The sequence below is a fragment of the Mobula hypostoma genome, chromosome 23, assembly GCF_963921235.1.
Source record: "Mobula hypostoma chromosome 23, sMobHyp1.1, whole genome shotgun sequence".
Taxonomy (NCBI): Eukaryota; Metazoa; Chordata; class Chondrichthyes; order Myliobatiformes; family Myliobatidae; genus Mobula; species Mobula hypostoma.
In genome coordinates this window covers 52,335,743-52,356,034 of record NC_086119.1, presented here as the reverse complement: position 1 = coordinate 52,356,034, position 20,292 = coordinate 52,335,743, and the positions used below count along the sequence as shown (strand labels likewise).

The following is a 20,292-nucleotide window of genomic DNA, read 5'->3' as shown; positions in this document are numbered from 1 at the left end:
AGCTACGTTGCTGGACCTTTTTTTTTTAGCTCAGTGCTAAACTGAGGCTCCATCATCACGATGGAGGAATGCAGAAGATTCAAGAATACTGCGGAAAGAACAGAAGCTCCTCCCAGTGCCCTTTTCCAGCTAACGTCATGGAAACAGATTATCTGATTGATATCACAATTTTGTTGAGTAAGAGTTGTCATACTTGTCCACAAAAAATGTTAAATCAACGTAAGTTAATTCATTCTTTTCAATGTAACCAGCCAACAGTGGAAGTGACCATCAAGTGGGTCATGTTTAACATAGACATAGAACTGTACAGTACAATACATCCCCTTTATCCCATGATGTTGTACCAATCCTTCAACTTACTCCAAAATCAACCCAACCCTTCCCTCTCACGTAGGCCCCCATTTTTCTTTCATCCATGTGCCCAAGAGTCTCTGAAATCTCCCTAAAGTACCTGCCTCTCCTACCACCCCCAACAGTACATTCATGCATTTACCGCAGTGGAAAAAAAACCTACCTGACATCCTCCTAATACTTTCCTCCAAGCACCTTGAAAGCATGCTCTCACATACTAGCCATGGCCACCCCAGGGAAAAAGGTGCTGGCTGTCCACTCTGTCTATGCTTCATATCTATAACTCAATCTCCTGATTAATGAAGGCCAACACAGAATAAGCCTCCTTTCCCAACAGAAGAGGGGTTCCTTGCCTGCGTGCCTACAGGTAAACAGCTGTATCTCATTGCCAAACACAGTGCTGCCACTAGTATGGTCACTGCCTCACAACTCTGCAAACTGGCTGTAACCTGGACTTTTGGCACTGCCTGTCTAGTGTTCACACATTCCCCCTGTGACCATGTGGATTTCCTTTGGGTGCTCTGCATCCTAATGAGGCAAAGGTAGGCAGAGTAAATGGCTGCTGTAAATTATCGCTTGTGTGGGTGAGTGGTGGAATCTGAGGAGGTGAGGGAAATACAGGGAGAATAAATTGGGTTAGTGTAGGATTCTGTGGAATATGATTCTAAATGAGACCTTGCAGGTTCTGGAGGGGTTAAAATGTTTTGGTACCAGTATAACTTGGCGAATTTAATGCTCCAGTCCAATCAGAGACCATAGCTACACTCTTCAGCTTAATACCCAGCAGGAGAAATTCTTCACTTTCAGAGAGTCAGTGCAAAATCATCAGCCTCACTGTTGGAGGAAGATAAAGTGGTCATTGCCATCACCACAACAACTATGGCCAACAATCAGTGCAAGAGTCAAGAACATTACAAACTTTCCACCAGCTGCTTCCAGACATACGACTGGTGTCACATCCTGCACCTTCCCTCTGAACTGTACACAGACAATAGCTTGACCACAGTGCATACTCTAATTTAATCATGAAGATTCTTACATCCTGCTCTGGAGCCCTGACTGGGCTCTGGGATTCAGTGTTAATTGATATCTGGAAGTCATACTGGTATAATTGTATGAGTAAGTCCAAGGCCACATTTGGAATATTGTGTGCAGTTCTGGTCTTATACCTACTGGGAGGATGTCATGGAGTTGAAAGGGGGCAGAAAAAGATTGACAAGAGAACCAAAGCGGAAGGCTTGAGTTATAAGGAGAGGCTGGGGCTTTCCCCCATGAGTGTGGGAGGTCGAGGGGCAACCTTATAAAAACATGAGGGGTGTGGGCACATTCCTTTTTTCCCAGGATAAGGGAGTCTAAAACTAGAAGGCTTAAAGCAAGAGGTGAAACCTTTAAACCTGATCTGAGGGGCACATTCTTCCCAACGCAGAGGGTGGTGTGTATATGGAATGAGGTGCCAGACATGTACATTGACAATATTTTAAAGACATTTGGACAGGTGCCTGTGGGAAAGGTGAAGGGGGATATGGACAAATGGGACCAGGTCAGGGAGTGTTAGAGAAGAGGAAGGGTGAATACTACTCCATCTCCTGGTTGGACCAGGACCAGGGTCACGGTCTCAGGTCCACTGGTCAAGACTGAGATGACAAGAAATGTCTTCACTCAGAGAGTAGTGAATCTTCAGGATTCCCTGCACCACAGGACTATGGGTGTTCAGTCACTGAGCTTATTCGGGGCTGATAAAAGTAATCAAGGAAGGGAAAGAGCCATTGAGTTATACTCCTGGGGAGAAAGGTCACTCAGCACACACGTGTGTGTGTCCATGCTGACCAAGATTCAAGCTAATTCATTCCCCAACATGTCCCTTATCCCTCGAAACTTGTCATCCATATACCTGTCCAGATAGCTAAATATATGTAATGTACCAGGCTCGGGACAGACTTTAACTTTAAAACCCTGCCTCAACCAGTTCCTCTGGCAGCTAGTTCTGTACATCTACCACCTACTGTATGAAAAAATGCACTTTTCAGATTCTTACTAAACCCGCCACCCTTTAACCTTACAACTATGCCCTCGATTTTCGATTCTCTGGCCTCATAAAAAAGGTCTGTCTAAACCCCTCATGATTTTTTACACCTCTGAGATCATCCCTCAATCCTGTACGCTTCATGCAGTAAAGGCCCAGCCACTTCAACCTCTCCCTGTGACTCAGTCCCTCAAGACCTTGGAGATCTTTTTGGTATTCTTTCCAGCTTAATCACATCCTTCCTATAACAGGGTGACCAATACTGAGCACGTTTCTCCAAGTGTGGCTTCTTATTCATAACCTTTCAACTTCTATATTCAGTGCCCTAACTAAGGAAGGCCAATGTGCCAAAAGCAAGAAGACGTGGGGAAAAAAAATGGAGCATTGATCTTGATAGATGGTGGGATATTCTCAAAGTGTCTATCCCTCTACCTATTTCTTACAACTGTCCTGCTCCTGGTTGAACACGGTAACTAAGTTTGGGGGGCGGGATTTAACAATTCAGCTAAAATATTTCCTCTACCAGAGCTGCACCCCTTCCTCCCTCAGCCACTGCTGCGAAGATTGAGGCTAGGAGTATCATTGTCCAGCCTCAGGCTAGACGCGCTGCTCAACAGTGAAGCAAAGCAGAGAGGTCTGAAGGTATTATTTGTCACGTGATTGCTCTGTGGTCTTGTGCATGTTGCGAAGGGGAAGGAGGGGTCACGGCATGGATTCAACAGCAAGCTTCTTCAGCCCTACTTGGTTCAGCTGCTCCATTTTCATCATCTCCTAGGGCCCCATGAGACGCCATGAGTTTAGCCTGTGCCTGGTACAGCCTGACACTGGAGCATGGGCAAATGGAGTCAGCAGTGGGGAGGGGAGGTGAGGGTGGAGGGACACAAAGGCTGCCAGATCTCATCTGGCACCTGCATCAAGGTTTAGGATCATGGGCGACCTGCACAGGGGCAACAGTGGCCAGAACCAGTGAGAGGAAACAGGGAGTGGATTACACAGGAAAAGCCATGGAGCCCATGAGCAGGGCATGGGAGTCCCAGGTCTGAAAATCTGCTGTAAATGGCAAACACTGGTAAAAAAAAACTCGACAGGGCAGGCAGCACCTGTGGGCCCAACTATCTGCACCCTGGTGCTCCAGCAATGAACCCAGCTTGCATTTGAGTAGAATCACTTCTTAACCTGGTGGTGGTGATCTTACTCCTGTTCCCTGCTTTTGACACACTAATCCTGCATTGTGTCCTTGTCCGTACTGCTCATTGGTGACCCTGCTGAACTCCAGCAGAATGAACTCTGAGCAGTAAGAATGTGCCGTCAGCTTTCAGACAACAGGAGTGCGAGAGACAAGCCAGGGCATTCCCTGACAGAGGGGTCAGGAGTGCGAGAGACAAGCCAGGGCATTCCCTGACAGTGGGGTCAGGAGCAGGAGACAAGCCAGGGCATTCCCTGACAGTGGGGTCAGGAGTGCGAGAGACAAGCCAGGGCATTCCCTGACAGTGGGGTCAGGAGCAGGAGACAAGCCAGGGCATTCCCTGACAGTGGGGTCAGGAGTGCGAGAGACAAGCCAGGGTATTCCCTGACAGTGGGGTCAGGAGTGGGAGAGACAAGCCAGGGCATTCCCTGACAGTGGGGTCAGGAGTGCGAGAGACAAGCCAGGGCATTCCCTGACAGTGGGGTCAGGAGTGGGAGAGACAAGCCAGGGCATTCCCTGACAGTGGGGTCAGGAGTGGGAGAGACAAGCCAGAGCATTCCCTGACAGTGGGGTCAGGAGTGGGAGAGACAAGCCAGAGCATTCCCTGACAGTAGGGTCAGGAGCAGGAGACAAGCCAGAGCATTCCCTGACAGAGGGGTCAGGAGTGGGAGAGACAAGCCAGGGCATTCCCTGACAGAGGGGTCAGGAGTGGGAGAGACAAGCCAGAGCATTCCCTGACAGAGGGGTCAGGAGTGGGAGAGACAAGCCAGGGCATTCCCTGACAGTAGGGTCAGGAGCAGGAGACAAGCCAGAGCATTCCCTGACAGTGGGGTCAGGAGCAGGAGAGACAAGCCAGGGCATTCCCTGACAGTGGGGCCAGAAGAAGGAGACAAGCCAGGGCATTCCCTGACAGAGGGGTCAGGAGCAGGAGACAAGCCAGAGCATTCCCTGACAGAGGGGTCAGGAGCAGGAGACAAGCCAGAGCATTCCCTGACAGTGGGGTCAGGAGTGGGAGAGACAAGCCAGGGCATTCCCTGACAGTGGGGTCAGGAGTGCGAGAGACAAGCCAGGGCATTCCCTGACAGTGGGGTCAGGAGTGGGAGAGACAAGCCAGGGCATTCCCTGACAGTGGGGTCAGGAGTGGGAGAGACAAGCCAGAGCATTCCCTGACAGTGGGGTCAGGAGTGGGAGAGACAAGCCAGAGCATTCCCTGACAGTAGGGTCAGGAGCAGGAGACAAGCCAGAGCATTCCCTGACAGAGGGGTCAGGAGTGGGAGAGACAAGCCAGGGCATTCCCTGACAGAGGGGTCAGGAGTGGGAGAGACAAGCCAGAGCATTCCCTGACAGAGGGGTCAGGAGTGGGAGAGACAAGCCAGGGCATTCCCTGACAGTAGGGTCAGGAGCAGGAGACAAGCCAGAGCATTCCCTGACAGTGGGGTCAGGAGCAGGAGAGACAAGCCAGGGCATTCCCTGACAGTGGGGCCAGAAGAAGGAGACAAGCCAGGGCATTCCCTGACAGAGGGGTCAGGAGCAGGAGACAAGCCAGAGCATTCCCTGACAGTGGGGTCAGGAGCAGGAGAGACAAGTCCAGGGCATTCCCTGACAGTGGGGTCAGGAGCAGGAGAGACAAGCCAGGGCATTCCCTGACAGTGGGGTCAGGAGCAGGAGAGACAAGCCAGGGCATTCCCTGACAGTGGGGTCAGGAGTGGGAGAGACAAGCCAGGGCATTCCCTGACAGAGGGGTCAGGAGTGGGAGAGACAAGCCAGAGCATTCCCTGACAGAGGGGTCAGGAGTGGGAGAGACAAGCCAGGGCATTCCCTGACAGTGGGGTCAGGAGCAGGAGAGACAAGCCAGGGCATTCTCTGACAGTGGGGTCAGGAGTGGGAGAGACAAGCCAGGGCATTCCCTGACAGTGGGGTCAGGAGTGGGAGAGACAAGCCAGGGCATTCCCTGACAGAGGGGTCAGGAGTGGGAGAGACAAGCCAGGGCATTCCCTGACAGTGGGGTCAGGAGTGGGAGAGACAAGCCAGGGCATTCCCTGACAGTGGGGTCAGGAGTGGGAGAGACAAGCCAGGGCATTCCCTGACAGAGGGGTCAGGAGTGGGAGAGACAAGCCAGGGCATTCCCTGACAGTGGGGTCAGGAGTGGGAGAGACAAGCCAGGGCATTCCCTGACAGAGGGGTCAGGAGTGGGAGAGACAAGCCAGAGCATTCCCTGACAGAGGGGTCAGGAGTGGGAGAGACAAGCCAGGGCATTCCCTGACAGAGGGGTCAGGAGTGGGAGAGACAAGCCAGAGCATTCCCTGACAGAGGGGTCCGGAGTGGGAGAGACAAGCCAGAGCATTCCCTGACAGTGGGGTCAGGAGTGGGAGAGACAAGCCAGGGCATTCCCTGACAGAGGGGTCAGGAGTAGGAGAGACAGGCCAGAGCATTCCCTGACAGTGGGGCCAGAAGCAGGAGACAAGCCAGGGCATTTCCTGACAGTAGGGTCAGGAGCAGGAGACAAGCCAGAGCATTCCCTGACAGTGGGGTCAGGAGTGGGAGAGACAAGCCAGGGTATTCCCTGACAGTGGGGTCAGGAGCAGGAGACAAGCCAGAGCATTCCCTGACAGTGGGGTCAGGAGTGGGAGAGACAAGCCAGAGCATTCCCTGACAGTAGGGTCAGGAGCAAGAGACAGGCCAGAGCATTCCCTGACAGTGGGGTCAGGAGCAGGAGAGACAAGCCAGGGTATTCCCTGACAGTGGGGTCAGGAGCAGGAGACAAGCCAGGGTATTCCCTGACAGTGGGGTCAGGAGCAGGAGACAAGCCAGAGCATTCCCTGACAGTGGGGTCAGGAGTGGGAGAGACAAGTCAGAGCATTTCCTGACAGCGGGTGTCTGTTTGGGACATGGAGAGAAGGTACCAGTAGCACTTGCATCATTTCCCAGCCAGAGGGTGTGGGTTTAAAGTTCCCAAGCATAAACACTGGAGAACTTGAAGTACAGCACTGCCCCACGGATGGAATATTAAAGTTGGCCCCCATTTACCCACCTGAGGAGATTTGAAAGGAACCTAATCATGGCACTGCCCAGTGTTTCCAGCCAATCACTGCCCTGGCCATTTCCCACATTTCCGATAAATTGTAGGGTCAGTCCAGATGAAGGGTCTTAATCCAAAACATCAACCATCCCTTGCTCTCTTTTGATGCTGCCTGACCTGCTGAGTTTGTGTGTTGCTCCAAATTCCAGTCTGCAGTCCCTTGTGTCTCGAACACTCCTGTTTGTGAAAGTTTACTGTGCACACTGCATCTTTCCCAGACTATAACAGCAACATGAAAAGCAGGCCACTGACTGAAATACTCTGATGTCCACATCTATGGGCACATTCCTTTTAAACGAGTGTTGGCTCTTTACTTCTGCCCACTCATTGCACTAGAAGGATCTCGCCTTCTACTACACCGGAAAGCCAGCCCTCTCCCTGAGCAAGAGGAACATTTCAAACTGTTTCAGTCTCTGTGGTCAGAGGCTGATGTAGCAAGCTGCCCCAGGTAGCACCACCCTCGCAAACCACCCGTTGTAAAACACGATCCCACATCTGCAATATAATTATCAGGTGATGAAAGGGACTTGCACTAGAAACTCAATGGCTGACGTCAACAGAGCTTGAAGTTCATGTTTGGCGCTGGTTTTGGGAAAGACTGAATGAACTGCTTCAGGAGAATCAGGACAAAATTTACCTCTGGCTGCTGCCAGGCAAAACTTTTATACCCAGGTTAACCCTGACTTCCCCATGTCCGTGGGGATGCGGGGTGGGGGCACCATCAATACAAGCAGGGTCTCCCCTTTTCTTGTAGCATGGACACAGAGAGGACTGTGTGTCTCCATGTTGCTTTCATGTCTTCTGGACACCCTAAAGCATTTCACAGTCATTGGTGCTATGGTGTCAGAGAAGTCAGGGGCAATGTTTACAGGCAACTGTTGAAACCAACAGCACCAGCGCTTGGAGAGTGGGAGGGTGAGGGTGGGGGAGACATGACTCACACCAGCTACATTCGCTGCTCACTCTCTCTTTGGTCAGCGTGGTCACTGAGCTCCCCGACACGCTAACACTGGAGATTGGGAAGATCGCAGAGCAGGTAGGGCTGTATGGAATATAAATTTCATAAAGCAATGTCCCTACAAATATGAAATACCAAATAAAGATGTTTTAAATTTTGTTTACTTGTGCTGACCTGAAGTGGCTGAAGACAAGACCCATGAAATACAGCGCTCTTAAGTGTAGCAACGGGATCACATGGACCTTGCAAAATCAACTGTTCAGATTAGCCCGGGTCGCTCATGCAGGTGCTGGACTGATTCCATGAATGGAAACTCCTGCATAAGTTGGCTCAGTGGCTTACACAACAAAGATGCCGTGAGTTTGGAGATGCAAGTGTTCCTAGCAACGATCAAGTAATGCCCCTGGGCTACCGGGCACCCTCTGGTGACCATCATGCACAGGGTTGAGCAGATCTCGTGTGGACTCACTCACGGGGAAATATGCCAGCCCCCCACAAACTGACAGTTAACCCCCTGACTGATACTGCCATGAGTTACCCTGGGTGCTCTGTACCCACAAACTGACAGTTAACCCCCTGATCAATACTGATCGATACTGCCATGGGTTACCCTGGGTGCTCTGTGCCCACAAACTGACAGTTAACCCCCTGATTGATACTGCCATGGGTTACCCTGGATTCTCTGTACCCACAAGCTGACAGTTAACCTCCTGATCAATACTGCCATGGGGTTACCCTGGGTGCTCTGTACCCACAAGCTGACAGTTAACCCCCGATCAATACTGATCGATACTGCCATGGGTTACCCTGGGTGCTCTGTACCCACAAGCTGACAGTTAACCCCCGATCAATACTGATCGATACTGCCATGGGGTTACCCTGGGTGCTCTGTACCCACAAACTGACAGTTAATCCCCGATCAATACTGATCGATACTGCCATGGGTTACCCTGGGTGCTCTGTACCCACAAACTGACAGTTAACCCCCGATCAATACTGATCGATACTGCCATGGGTTACCCTGGGTGCTCTGTACCCACAAGCTGACAGTTAACCCCCGATCAATACTGATCGATACTGCCATGAGTTACCCTGGGTGCTCTGTAGCTTCTCACCTCCCAAAGGTGAGTTAAATGCCTCCTGTAAAATACCCCTTAGTGCTGGTAAGTGGCAAAAGCAGCAAAGAGAAGCCGATGGACATAAGCTGCCGGGATGGAGAGGGATAAAGAGGGGGGAATAGGACTGATGGAATGATGGTCTGAAGGGCCTCCTGTGTTTTGGCAAAGAGGAGAAGACTATGGACATTTGGCACAGGACAAACCACTGTTGAAGGGATCATTGTGCTCTTGAAATCTGCCTCACATTGGTGCAGATTTAAAACTGGCAGACCTTACACCTTTCTTTCAAATCTACTGAACTCAGCCCTGGGGAGGGGGCCATTACTGAATTCACCAAATGCAAAACTCAGTACACCCTGGGGACAGCAGACTTGATACAGAGACAGAAAGCAGAGAACAAACAGTACAATAGCAACAGAATGACAGACTGCCCAGTTAATGAGGGACTGCCGGAGCAGGGCACAGCACGATCCCATGAAATGGGATTGCGATGAAGGGCCTCCGCATGAACCCAGAGTTGTACACCAAGCTCCTCCCTGCCCATGCTGTCAGAAGGTCGGATCATGAAGCCCTGCCCCAGGACGCTCAGTGTGCGCCTCCTCATTCTCAAACCAAGGCACCACACGTGGTTGTGACCAGGCCTTCGCCAGCACAGCTCCAACCATCTCTAGAGGAGGTGGGGGGGGGGGTCAGAAACTAAACGGCACTCCCCCGTTGTCTGCCTGAAGACAGCTAAACATGATGGGTCCAGAAAACAGATGCAGACTGGGCAGCATGCTAATCTGACTGTGCCAGCTGGGACTGAACTGCAGGAAACAATACCATGCCTTCCCCGGACCAGAGCTCAAATGGAAAGGGCCTGTGGCTAGAGCCAACAACGTGAGTTAGAGTAGAATGACCCTTATCTGGAAGCACATAGGAGAGAGCCCTGCTCCAGGCGAAGTGTTACGGTCGTAGAGACACACAGCACAGAAACAGGCCCTTCAGCCCATTGCATCGGTGCAGACCATCGCCCGCCCATTCACACAATCCCACACGAATCATTTCCCCCTCATTCCCTCACAGATTCCACTCAACTACTCAATAGGAGCAATTCACCTACCAGCCTGCATGTCTTTGGAACACGAGAGGAAATTGGGACAGCCGGAGGAACCCATGCAGTCACGTACAAACTCCAAGGTCAGGATTGAACCCAGGTTTCTGGGGGTGGGAGCTGTCTTTGAGACCACAGTTAACACTAAACCAACTGAACTGGCTTCAGAGGATGCAGCCTTGGCTAAGGAAGTAGAAGGGATACCCAAGTACCCGTACCTTTAGGGAGCCAGAAAACTGCCCAGACTAGAGTAGGAGCGACAAGGGTCAGCAGCCGTACACAAAGTGGCTGTACGCTGTACCACTGAGTGACCTCCCAATGTTGCTGGATCCTGAGCAATTCCAAAAATCCTGGATGGATGCAGAGATGAGGGAACAAGCACCAACAGAACACCGCCCCCCCCAACCCCCACAACATGAAAGCTAGACCCAGAGATGAGCCGAGGGCTCGAATGGAAAGAAAGGAATGAACTTGACCCCTCCTGCTTCAAAGCAAGCTTATCAATCAGCAAGTACTCTACCTGGAGAAACCTGCAATAGAGGGGAGCTGGACGCACAAACTACCTGGAGAAACCTGCAATAGAGGGTAGCTGGACACACAAACTACCTGGAGAAACCTGCAATAGAGGGGAGCTGGACGCACAAACTACCTGGAGAAACCTGCAACAGAGGGGAGCTGGACGCACAAACTACCTGGAGAAACCTGCAATAGAGGGGAGCTGGACGCACAAACTACCTGGAGAAACCTGCAATAGAGGGTAGCTGGACACACAAACTACCTGGAGAAACCTGCAATAGAGGGGAGCTGGACACACAAACTACCTGGAGAAACCTGCAACAGAGGGGAGCTGGACTCACAAACTACCTGGAGAAACCTGCAATAGAGGGGAGCTGGACGCACAAACTATCTGGAGAAACCTGCAACAGAGGGGAGCTGGACTCACAAACTACCTGGAGAAACCTGCAATAGAGGGGAGCTGGACGCACAAACTACCTGGAGAAACCTGCAATAGAGGGGAGCTGGACGCACAAACTACCTGGAGAAACCTGCGATAGAGGGGAGCTGGACACACAAACTACCTGGAGAAACCTGCGATAGAGGGGAGCTGGACACACAAACTACCTGGAGAGGTAAGAAAGCAATAAAGGCGATTAAGGCAGCACCATACAACCCTTGCACAGCAGCCAAGGATGTCAATCTGAACAGCAATCAACGGCTTCAAACTGTCTTCTCTATACTGTCAAAGCAGCAGCATCCTATGTTACTAACTTGGCAAGATTAACTTCATGAATCTTACTTTATCCACTGGCAAGTCCCCTTGAGAAGGAAAACATCCAACAAGTTGGGAAGAGTCCAAACAAAAGCTCACAGTCAGCCAAGCAACATGGGCAAGATGAGCTGTTGGATTTCTGTGGCCACAGTCATTGCTCAGAATGCAGCAAAATTGGAAGGGTCTCTGGCAGGAAAGTCGGCAGTGACTTTGTGCACGAGGTCCCATCTCCACAGTGGAAGAACACACCTCGACCGTTATATCACTTCAGTGATGTTATCTGAGGGACAAATACAGGTTGGGTCGGCAGACCAACTCTGCCTCTCATTCGATATTGAGCCACTGGGTTCAAGAAGGCAGATGGAACCTCGATTAAAAACTGACCAATCTGTGAACTGGCTGCACACAATACACAAAGCTAAACACAACTCCCAACAAAGGGGCTGCATTCCTTCTTCCAGTCTGCCAACCAGATTACAAATCATGTGTTGTCACTTTCTCTCTGATTACATGACTCTCTTTCTCTTTAAACACCGTCTCTGCCTGATACATCAAAGTTGCTGGTGAACACAGCAGGCCAGGCAGCATCTCCAGGAAGAGGTACTGTCGACGTTTCAGGCCGAGACCCTTCGTCAGGACTACCTGTTGTATTGCTTGAATTTCCAGCATCTGCAGAATTCCTGTTCTCTGCCTGATAGCCGTTTATACATTTCCATGTGATCTCACTAAGCATAGGTTTTCCCTTTAAATAAGTATAGTTAGGATTCCATTCCAGTGCATTCATTTTGCCATCTAGTCACTCTCCCCCGCCATCGACTACTTGCTGCTCTGATAGACTCCAGCAACATAATGTTGATGGTGAGATTTTGCTCCGTGCCAATCACAGATTCTCAGAATTTACTGCACAAAAGCTATCCATCTTGTCCACGCTAAGTGAAGAGCTAACTAACCTCGTTCCACCTCCTTGCTCAGGGCCACTAACCTGCCATCCACAGCGCTTCAGGACCTCATCCAAAGACTTTGACCTCATCACCCTTCCAGAACTTTGCCAGCTTCTAGAAATTTACTTTTCCCCTTTTCTTCTTTAACTCTTTAGTTCCTTTAAATGAGCCGTTTGACCACTTTACTAAGGAAAATAGGACCTTCTTGTATTTATTCCATCAAAGCCTTTCAAATTCATACATCTCAGTTCAGCTCCCCTCAGCTCTGTCTGTTCCAAATATAACACACCTAGCCCACTTAATCTTTTACATGGCTACCAATTTCTAGTCCTAGCAACATCCTCATAAATCTCCTCCCCACCCTCTCCAGCACAAGCACATCTTCCCTGTGAATGGTGCTTACCAGAACTATACCCAATACACAATCTGGGCCCTAACCAGTGATGTACCCCACCTAGTAGGGAGCTTGAACTCAATTGTTGACAAACTTAATTGTTCTTAGTGACCTCTGAGGCAAGGAATCTGACAACCCGATCAGCTCCAACTCCGAGGTGCCTTCAAAACAACTCTCACACTTTACCATGGAAAAGGAGACAGAATAACGGGGGGGGGGGGTGGAAATTAAATGTCACTTTAGTCACTATGCCCATTTGGAAGATCACTTTTCAAAATTGCACTTGCTTCCTATTAATGAAAATCTAACAGCCATTTCAGATTAACACTGGTAGTTTCACTGGTTTAGTTAAATATTTATATCACCTACTTAATAGTTAATTTAACTATTTATTTTACAGTGTTCAACTATACAAGGATTCTTCCAGTTTTTTTTAATTCTTAAGGTACCAAGATTATATCAACTGCATTTCCCCAACCATGTCCAAGGCATTCCTTGTGACTTGCTGCTCTGTCTTGATACACCCAAGGGACTAGGCCACAGGTAAATCAGTCATGGTGATACCAGTCTGGGGTTATATCAAAAGCCGTCAGTTTCTTTCCCTGGAGGATGCTGCTGAAGCTGTGAGAGTTGTTGGGCTAATCACTGGTCCATGGCCACGTTTACTAATCACTGGCCTTCTACACCAGCATTATGAAAGTTAACTCAAATTCTCAGACTGCTGTGTTAGAGTTTGAGCTGATGTCACTCAAATCAAAATGATCAAACCAGGTCACCATCCGCCGTTCCTTTCCAGTGCAAGATCTGCTGCTTGGTCCAATCTTTTCTAACAGCTGTAATTCTCATCTAGTTATTCCCCTTGTAAAAACTTCATTGCCTCCCCAGAGTCGTTGGGGTTAGAGGTCACTGAAATGTTAATACCTATGCTTATCTATACAAATGCCATTCAACAGCCTTGATCAGTAATTCTCTCAGATGGTTTAAATGGTTATCTAGCTACTTCTCTCCTGTCAAGAGTACCTGTCTCCTCCACTCACTCATTCAAAACTCCAACTAAACTTTCAAACCTATTCCCTCTTCTACCACAGGGAAAAGTTTAAAGTCAGCACTGTCCACATAACTGGTCTAATTAGCTTTAATTCTGTTTCCAAGTTCTTAGTTCCACTCCTTCGAAACAGAATGCATTTTTATTGTTAATTTTATTTTTTCTTTGAATTAGTTCTATCCTGGGTCACTTATTTTTTCCCTTACACCAGCTAAAATCCTTCCATATCGTCTCTGTGTCCTTTTTACCACAGTTCCCCACCTGTAACGGATCTATTTTGTGATATATGATTTGCATACCCATTCTGGGAGGTTATCCGTGTTCATAGGATCATGAGAACCACAGATCCCACTGAGTTCACGCGGACCATTAACTGCACATTTATACTAATCTGCCATTAATCCTGATAGTTGATGTACAAGTCTCTCTCCCCAGCTGGGAAATCCAATTTCTTGCATTCGAAGTACATTTAGCTTTTCCTCCATGAACTTTAGGTCAATAATGAAAATGTAATGTTTAGAAGTCTGAGTTCAATGAAGAGCATGTAATGCAGGCTAAACTGTGATATAGATTGAAAAAGGAATCTCATAATCAATAATTTGGTCAGAGCTCTAAATTCCTCAATATGGAATCATGAAAGGTTGTGAACAATTGTGTTCTCCTAAGTTTTCATCTCCCATGTTAAGTCATTTACATATGTGGTGGCAGTACCTGGACCCAACATATGCCCTCGTTCAAGACCAGCTTTTGGATCCTTACACTTGACAACTATATGATTAGCTGAGTAACAGGACTTCTAATAAACCTACAAATAACAGAATGATACAAACTGAAAGTGTTGGAAAAACACAACAGGTCAGGCTTCATCTGGGCAGAGGGAGGCCTGCTGAGAATTTCATTCATTTGGTGTTTTGGATTGGAAGTTCCAGAATATGCTCCGATTGTCCAACAAGGGGTTGGTATTGGGTAATGAGCCTGGCCATGGCTGGGTGACCACCCTTTCAGTGAGCAAGCAGTTAGGGATCAGTGACCGGAACTCTTTAAATTTTAAGATAGATAAGGATAAGTATGAACCTTGTGGGGGAGTATCAGCTTGGAGCAGGGCAAATTACGACAGCATTAAGCAGGAACAGGGGAGAATTAATTGGGAACAGCTCTTTTGGGCAAGTCCACATCTGACGTGTGCAGGATGTTCAAAGACCAACTACAGAGTACAGGACAGGTATGTTCCAGTCAGAAGGAAGGACAAGGACGGCAGGGTAAGAGAATCTTGGATGTTGAGTGAGGTGACAAGAAGAAAAAGGAAAAGTCTGCAAATATTAGGAAGCTTAGAATTAAACAGAGCCCTTGAGACTATAAAGAAGCCCGAAAAGAACTCAAGTATGGAATGAGGAAAGCTAGAAAGGACCATGAAAAGTCTTTGGCAAGTAGGATTAAAGAGAATCCCAAGGCATTCTATACATACATCAAGAGCAAGAGGATAACTAGAGAGAGGATAAAGGAGGAACATTTGCTTGGATGTGGAGGATGTGGACGACGTCCTTGATGAACAGGTGGGTGAGGTCCTTGATGAGTACCTTACATCAGTATTTACCAAGGAGAAGCACCTGAACGATAGGGAGATCAGTGCTGAACATATTAATATGAAAGGGCTTTTCGGGGTAAAAAGGAAGGATGTGTTGGGTCTCTTAAAGAGCATCAAAGTGGATAAATCCCCAGGACCTGATAGGATATGCCACTGGTTATAGAGAGGCCAGTATATTGCTGGGGCCTTGACCAATATCTTTGGGTCCTCGTTAACCACAAGTGAGGTCACAGAAGGCCAGTGAGTAGCTAATGTTGTTCCATTAACCAAAAAAAGGAACCAGGGATGATCCACGAAACTATAGTCAGATGGTAGGGAAGCTACTGGAGAGATTTCTTAGGGACAGGATTTATAAGCATTTGGAAAACCACAGCCTAAATAGGGAGAGCCAGCGTGACTTTGTGTGGGGTAAGTTGTGTCTTACTAACGTGATTGAGTTTTTTTGATGAAGTGATGAGGGTGATTGATGAAGGTAGAGCTGTGGATGTTGTAAGAATGGATTTTAGTAAGACATTTGACAAGGTCCCTCATGGGAAGCTCATCTAGACGATGAAGATCCATGGGATCCATGGTGAATTGGTCATTTGGAGTCAGAACTGACTTGTCGATTGAAAAAAAAGAGGGCAGTGGTTGAAGGGACTTATTTTAGCTACAGGTCTGTGATTAGTGGTGTTCTGTAGGGATCTGTACTCAGACCTCTGCTGTTTGTGATCTATATAGATGTCCTAGATGAAACTATAGATGGATAGGTTAGTAAGCTTGGAGAAATGGCAGATGGAATTTAACACAAATGTGAAGAGTTTAACCTGGCCAAATGTGAAGTGTTGCACACTGTTAAGGGGCAAGACTCTTAACAGTGCTGATGAATGAGCAGAGTGATTGTTGAGTTCAAGTTCATGGCTTGGACCCCAGAATTTCTTCCTTTATATTATTTCGGCATGACCAGCAAGATTGGTGTTTTTAAGTTACCCACAGAGGTTGATAGGGTGGTTCAACTTTGTAAGATTCTAGTTAGGCCGTGTCTGAAGGATTGCATACAGTTCTGGTCTCTCCATTATAGGAAGGATGTCAAAGCTTTGGAGAAGTTGCAGAAGAGGATCTCCAGGATGCTGCCTCAAGTAGATGGCATGTGTTGGACACACTTGGGCGGTTTGCTCTGGAGCATTGGGGACTGAGGAGAGCTCTGATAGAGGTTTATAAGATTATGAGAGGCATAGACAGTGGAGAAAGAGCATCTTTTATCCCAGGGTTGAAAAGTCTAATACCAGAGGTCAGAGGTGAGAAGGTGTAGGTTCAAAGGAAATGTGAGGCGCTAGAGTTTTTTTGTGTACAGAGATGGTAGCAGGAATTTTTACGAGATGCTTAGATAGGCAATGAATGTAGGGAAATGGAAGGATTTGGGCATTGTGTAGGCAGAAGGGGTTAGTTTAGTTGGCCATTTGATTACTAATTTAATTGGGTTGTCATAACATTGAGGGCCGAACATTGCTGTACTGCTCTATGTTCTGTTTGCTTTTATTTAGGAGTTCGTTGCCATGAGAGTGACCATTTCTAATGATGAAGAACCCATGGAGAACAAATCTTTGCTTTGTAATAACTCATTAACAAGTGTAATAAATCACTGATATCACTTATGATAGATGGGAATCTGACAGCAGCATTCTCAATAGTCAATCCGCTTTGTGTTTCCACAATCTAAATGTAACTCAGTGTTAAGTTCCTGTAAAACCCCAAATGACGTAATGCCGAACTATTGACCATGCAGCAGGGACAATGACAAACGTGTGTTCCAGTCTGTAATAAACCACTCTCCCTGCAACCCGTCACAAAACGGGAAAACGTGGATCTGATCTGCGTACGACAGGTATGGGATTAAATCCTGTACTGGCAGTGAGCGCTAGTGAACGGACGTTGCCTGGAAAGTGAGACGGGCACTGGGAATGTTGGCTCAGAGTTTGGTGATCTTCGATAAGTGGGAAAGCAAATTGCCAAGAGGACACCGAGCCTACAGGGACATTGACAGGGCATGTTTGTGGGGAAACCGCGGCAGATGGGGTTTAGCGTGGGGAAGGGCAAGGGTTTACACTCCGGTACAACAGAATGCCAAAACATTGTTTAAATGGACTAAGATATTGATGAAAATTAAAAGTTGATACTATGGGGGTATTTAGAGAGATTGTAGAAATACCAGAAGTTAGAATACAGGGGATTAGGTATACAACTGGGAACACTGGCCTTCTTTGAATGAGAAAAAGCAAGAAGATTGTCTGTGAGGATAGAACAGTGGTGCAGCTGGTACCACCAGAAGCCCGGCTTCAACCTGTGTCAAGTTTACACTTTCTCCCTGTGACCTTCTAGACGCTCTGGGTCCCTCCCCACATCCCAGAGAAGAGTGGAGTAGTAGATTAATAGCCCAGTGCGCAGCTGAGTGGTAGAATTCCTGGTGGGCCGATAAGAATAAAAATGGTGTTAGTGTAAGTTAAGCTGTTGATGTTAGGCACGAATAGAGCAGGCTAAAGGACCCGTGTCCATGCTGAATGACAGAATGAGCTTAACAGTAACAGACATCCCACCCTGCAAAAATTCACTTCAGGGAGGTAGCACCATCAGTTTGCGGGAGACTCCCAGAACTTCCGGGAGAGGTGGGATGTCTGCAGTAAGACATGGAGAATGGGAGGTGTGCACACAGGTAGAAGGATGGTTGGAATTCCTGACACTGAAGAACTGTGAATATGCTTGCCAGTGGGAGGTGCAGATTTTTGGACAGTGGGGCATCCAAAGATCATGAGTCCAGCCAAGAAAATGGAACTGAAGGCAAAACCTTCTATGACAAGGGTCTGCATGCAGTAGTCCTGCCCCTGTGGTACATGTTCTCCCAGTCTCTCACAGCACAGCTGTGATCAAGTACATTACGATTAGGGGGAAAGTGTACAAAATCAGCAGCAAAAAACGGGCCCTTTGGCCTCTCACGTCCAGGCCTACACTCAGTCACCCCTTTATTAGGCACCTGCTACATGTTCGCGGTCTCTTGCTGTTGTTGGTCCATCCACTTCAAGGTTCAACAAACTGCACACTGAGTGATGATTTTTCTGCACACCACTGCTGTTTGAGTTCCTGTCAGCTTGAACAAGTCTGGCCATTCTCCTCTGAGCTCTTGCATTAAGAAGGCATTTTTGCCTGCAGAACTGCCACTCACTAGGTATTTTTTGTTTATCCACACCATTCTTTGTAAACTCTAGAGACTGTTGTGGACGACAATCCCAGGAGATCAGCAGTTTCGAGATACTCAAACAATCCGTCTGCCACCAACAATCATTCCATGGTTAAAATCTCTTCGATCACATCACTTCCCCATTCTGATGTTTAATCTGAGCAATAAATGTATAAAAGCATGCAGACATGGTCAAGGGGTTTAGTTGTTGTTCAGACCAAACATCAGAATGGGGAAGAAATGCGATGTAAATGACTTTGACCATGGAGTTATTGTTGGTGCCAGGTGGAGTGGTTTCAGAACATCAGAAAATGCTGATCCCCTGGGATTGTCATCCACAACAGACTCTGGAGTTTACAGAGAATGGGGGCAAAAAACAAAAAACAGCCAGTGAGCAGCAGTTCTGCAGGCAAAAATGCTTCGTAAATGAGAGAGGTCAGAGGAGAATAGCCAGACTGGTTCAAGCTGACAGGAAGGCAACAGTAACTCAAGTAGCCATGCATTACAACAGTGGTGTTCAGAAGAGCATCTCTGAGCACACAACACATCGAACTTTGAAGTGGATGGGCTACAGCAGCAGAAGACCACAAACATACACACTCATTGGCTATTTTATTAGGTACAGGAGGCTACTGAGTGTATGCTTCAATGTACATGTGACAAATAAAGGTAATGTTGTCAGCGTGTTGTACAAAGAGATCTGTGTTCCTATATCCTGTGCCCTAATGAAGGAAAGTATCCCATACGTCTTCATCACTATCTTATATCTTTCTGCTCCGCCATCTTCAGGGACCTTTGAACTTTGCCCTATCATTCACAATACACTGTGTGTCCTATACTTAAATGCATCACCTCATACTCATCAAGATTAAACTCAATCTGCCATGCCCAATTTACCAGCTGATTAATGTCATTCAGCAGCCTAACACTCTCTCCTCATTATCAACAACACTACCAGTCCGGGCTTGAGCAGCAGAGGATATAGCATTGGGCACGTTGTTAGGAATGGGCAGTCAGTGGTTGACCCGCTTACCTTGCAGACAGACATCTGATTGGTGGTGAGCGTGCCAGTCTTGTCGGAGCAGATGATTGACGTGCAGCCCAGCGTCTCCACGGAAGGAAGGCTCCTGACGATGGCATTCTTCTTGGCCATGCGCCGGGTACCCAGGGCCAGGCAGGTAGTGATGACAGCAGGCAGCCCCTCGGGAATGGCAGCCACTGCTAAGGCCACTGCAATCTTGAAATAGTAGATGGCCCCACGTACCCAGGACCCTCCGTGGACGGGGTCATTGAAGTGCCCAATGTTGATGACCCACACAGCCACGCAGATGAGAGATATCACCTTGGACAGCTGCTGGCCAAACTCATCAAGCTTCTGCTGGAGAGGAGTCTTCTCACAGCCGGTGGACGCCATCTGGTTGCGAATCTTGCCAATCTCCGTGTTGACCGCTGTGGCCACCACAACACCCAGCGCCTTCCCAGCCGCGATATTGGTTCCCTGAGAGAAACAGCAAGCAAAGGCAAGGTCAGCAATGGCTCCAACAATTGTCAGCTGGAAAAATGAAAGGAGAAATGAAGTTTAATAAGGCACCTAAATTTTAAAAGTATCATTACTGTCCGCATGAAATAACGCTTCATGCCACACACATAAAATGCTGGATGAACTCAGCAGGTCAGGCAGCATCTATGAAGGGAAATGAGCAGTCGATGTTTCAATCCGGGATCCTTCATCAAGACTGGGAAGGAAGGGGATAAGATACCAGAATAAGATGGTGGGGGAGGAGGGAGGAACACAAGCTGGCAGGTGATATGCGAGACCGGGTGAAGAGGAAGGAGAGTGGGTGGCTGGGGAAGGAGGCGGGGAATAAAAGGAAGGTGATAAGTGGAAGAACCTAACCATTAATGTTGAGGGGAAGGGAAGGGAGCCATAGGACTGGGGGAAAACAAAAGGGGAGGGGAGCAGAAGGGAAATTGGTGCAGAAGTTGATGTTGATGCCACCAGGTTGGAGGCTATCAAGATGGAATATGAATTGAAAGA

General features: G+C 48.2%; 1 protein-coding gene across 2 annotated transcripts in view; it reads right to left on the bottom strand.

Moving 5' to 3' along the window:
- Positions 1 to 20,292, bottom strand: part of atp2a3 (ATPase sarcoplasmic/endoplasmic reticulum Ca2+ transporting 3) — a 212,196-nt gene that overhangs the window by 75,787 nt on the left and 116,117 nt on the right. For both annotated transcript variants that reach the window (XM_063031520.1, XM_063031519.1), the window contains exon 8: positions 19,288 to 19,752. In XM_063031520.1, coding sequence (XP_062887590.1) covers positions 19,288 to 19,752 — 465 coding nt within the window. The remainder of the gene's footprint in view (positions 1 to 19,287; positions 19,753 to 20,292) is intronic.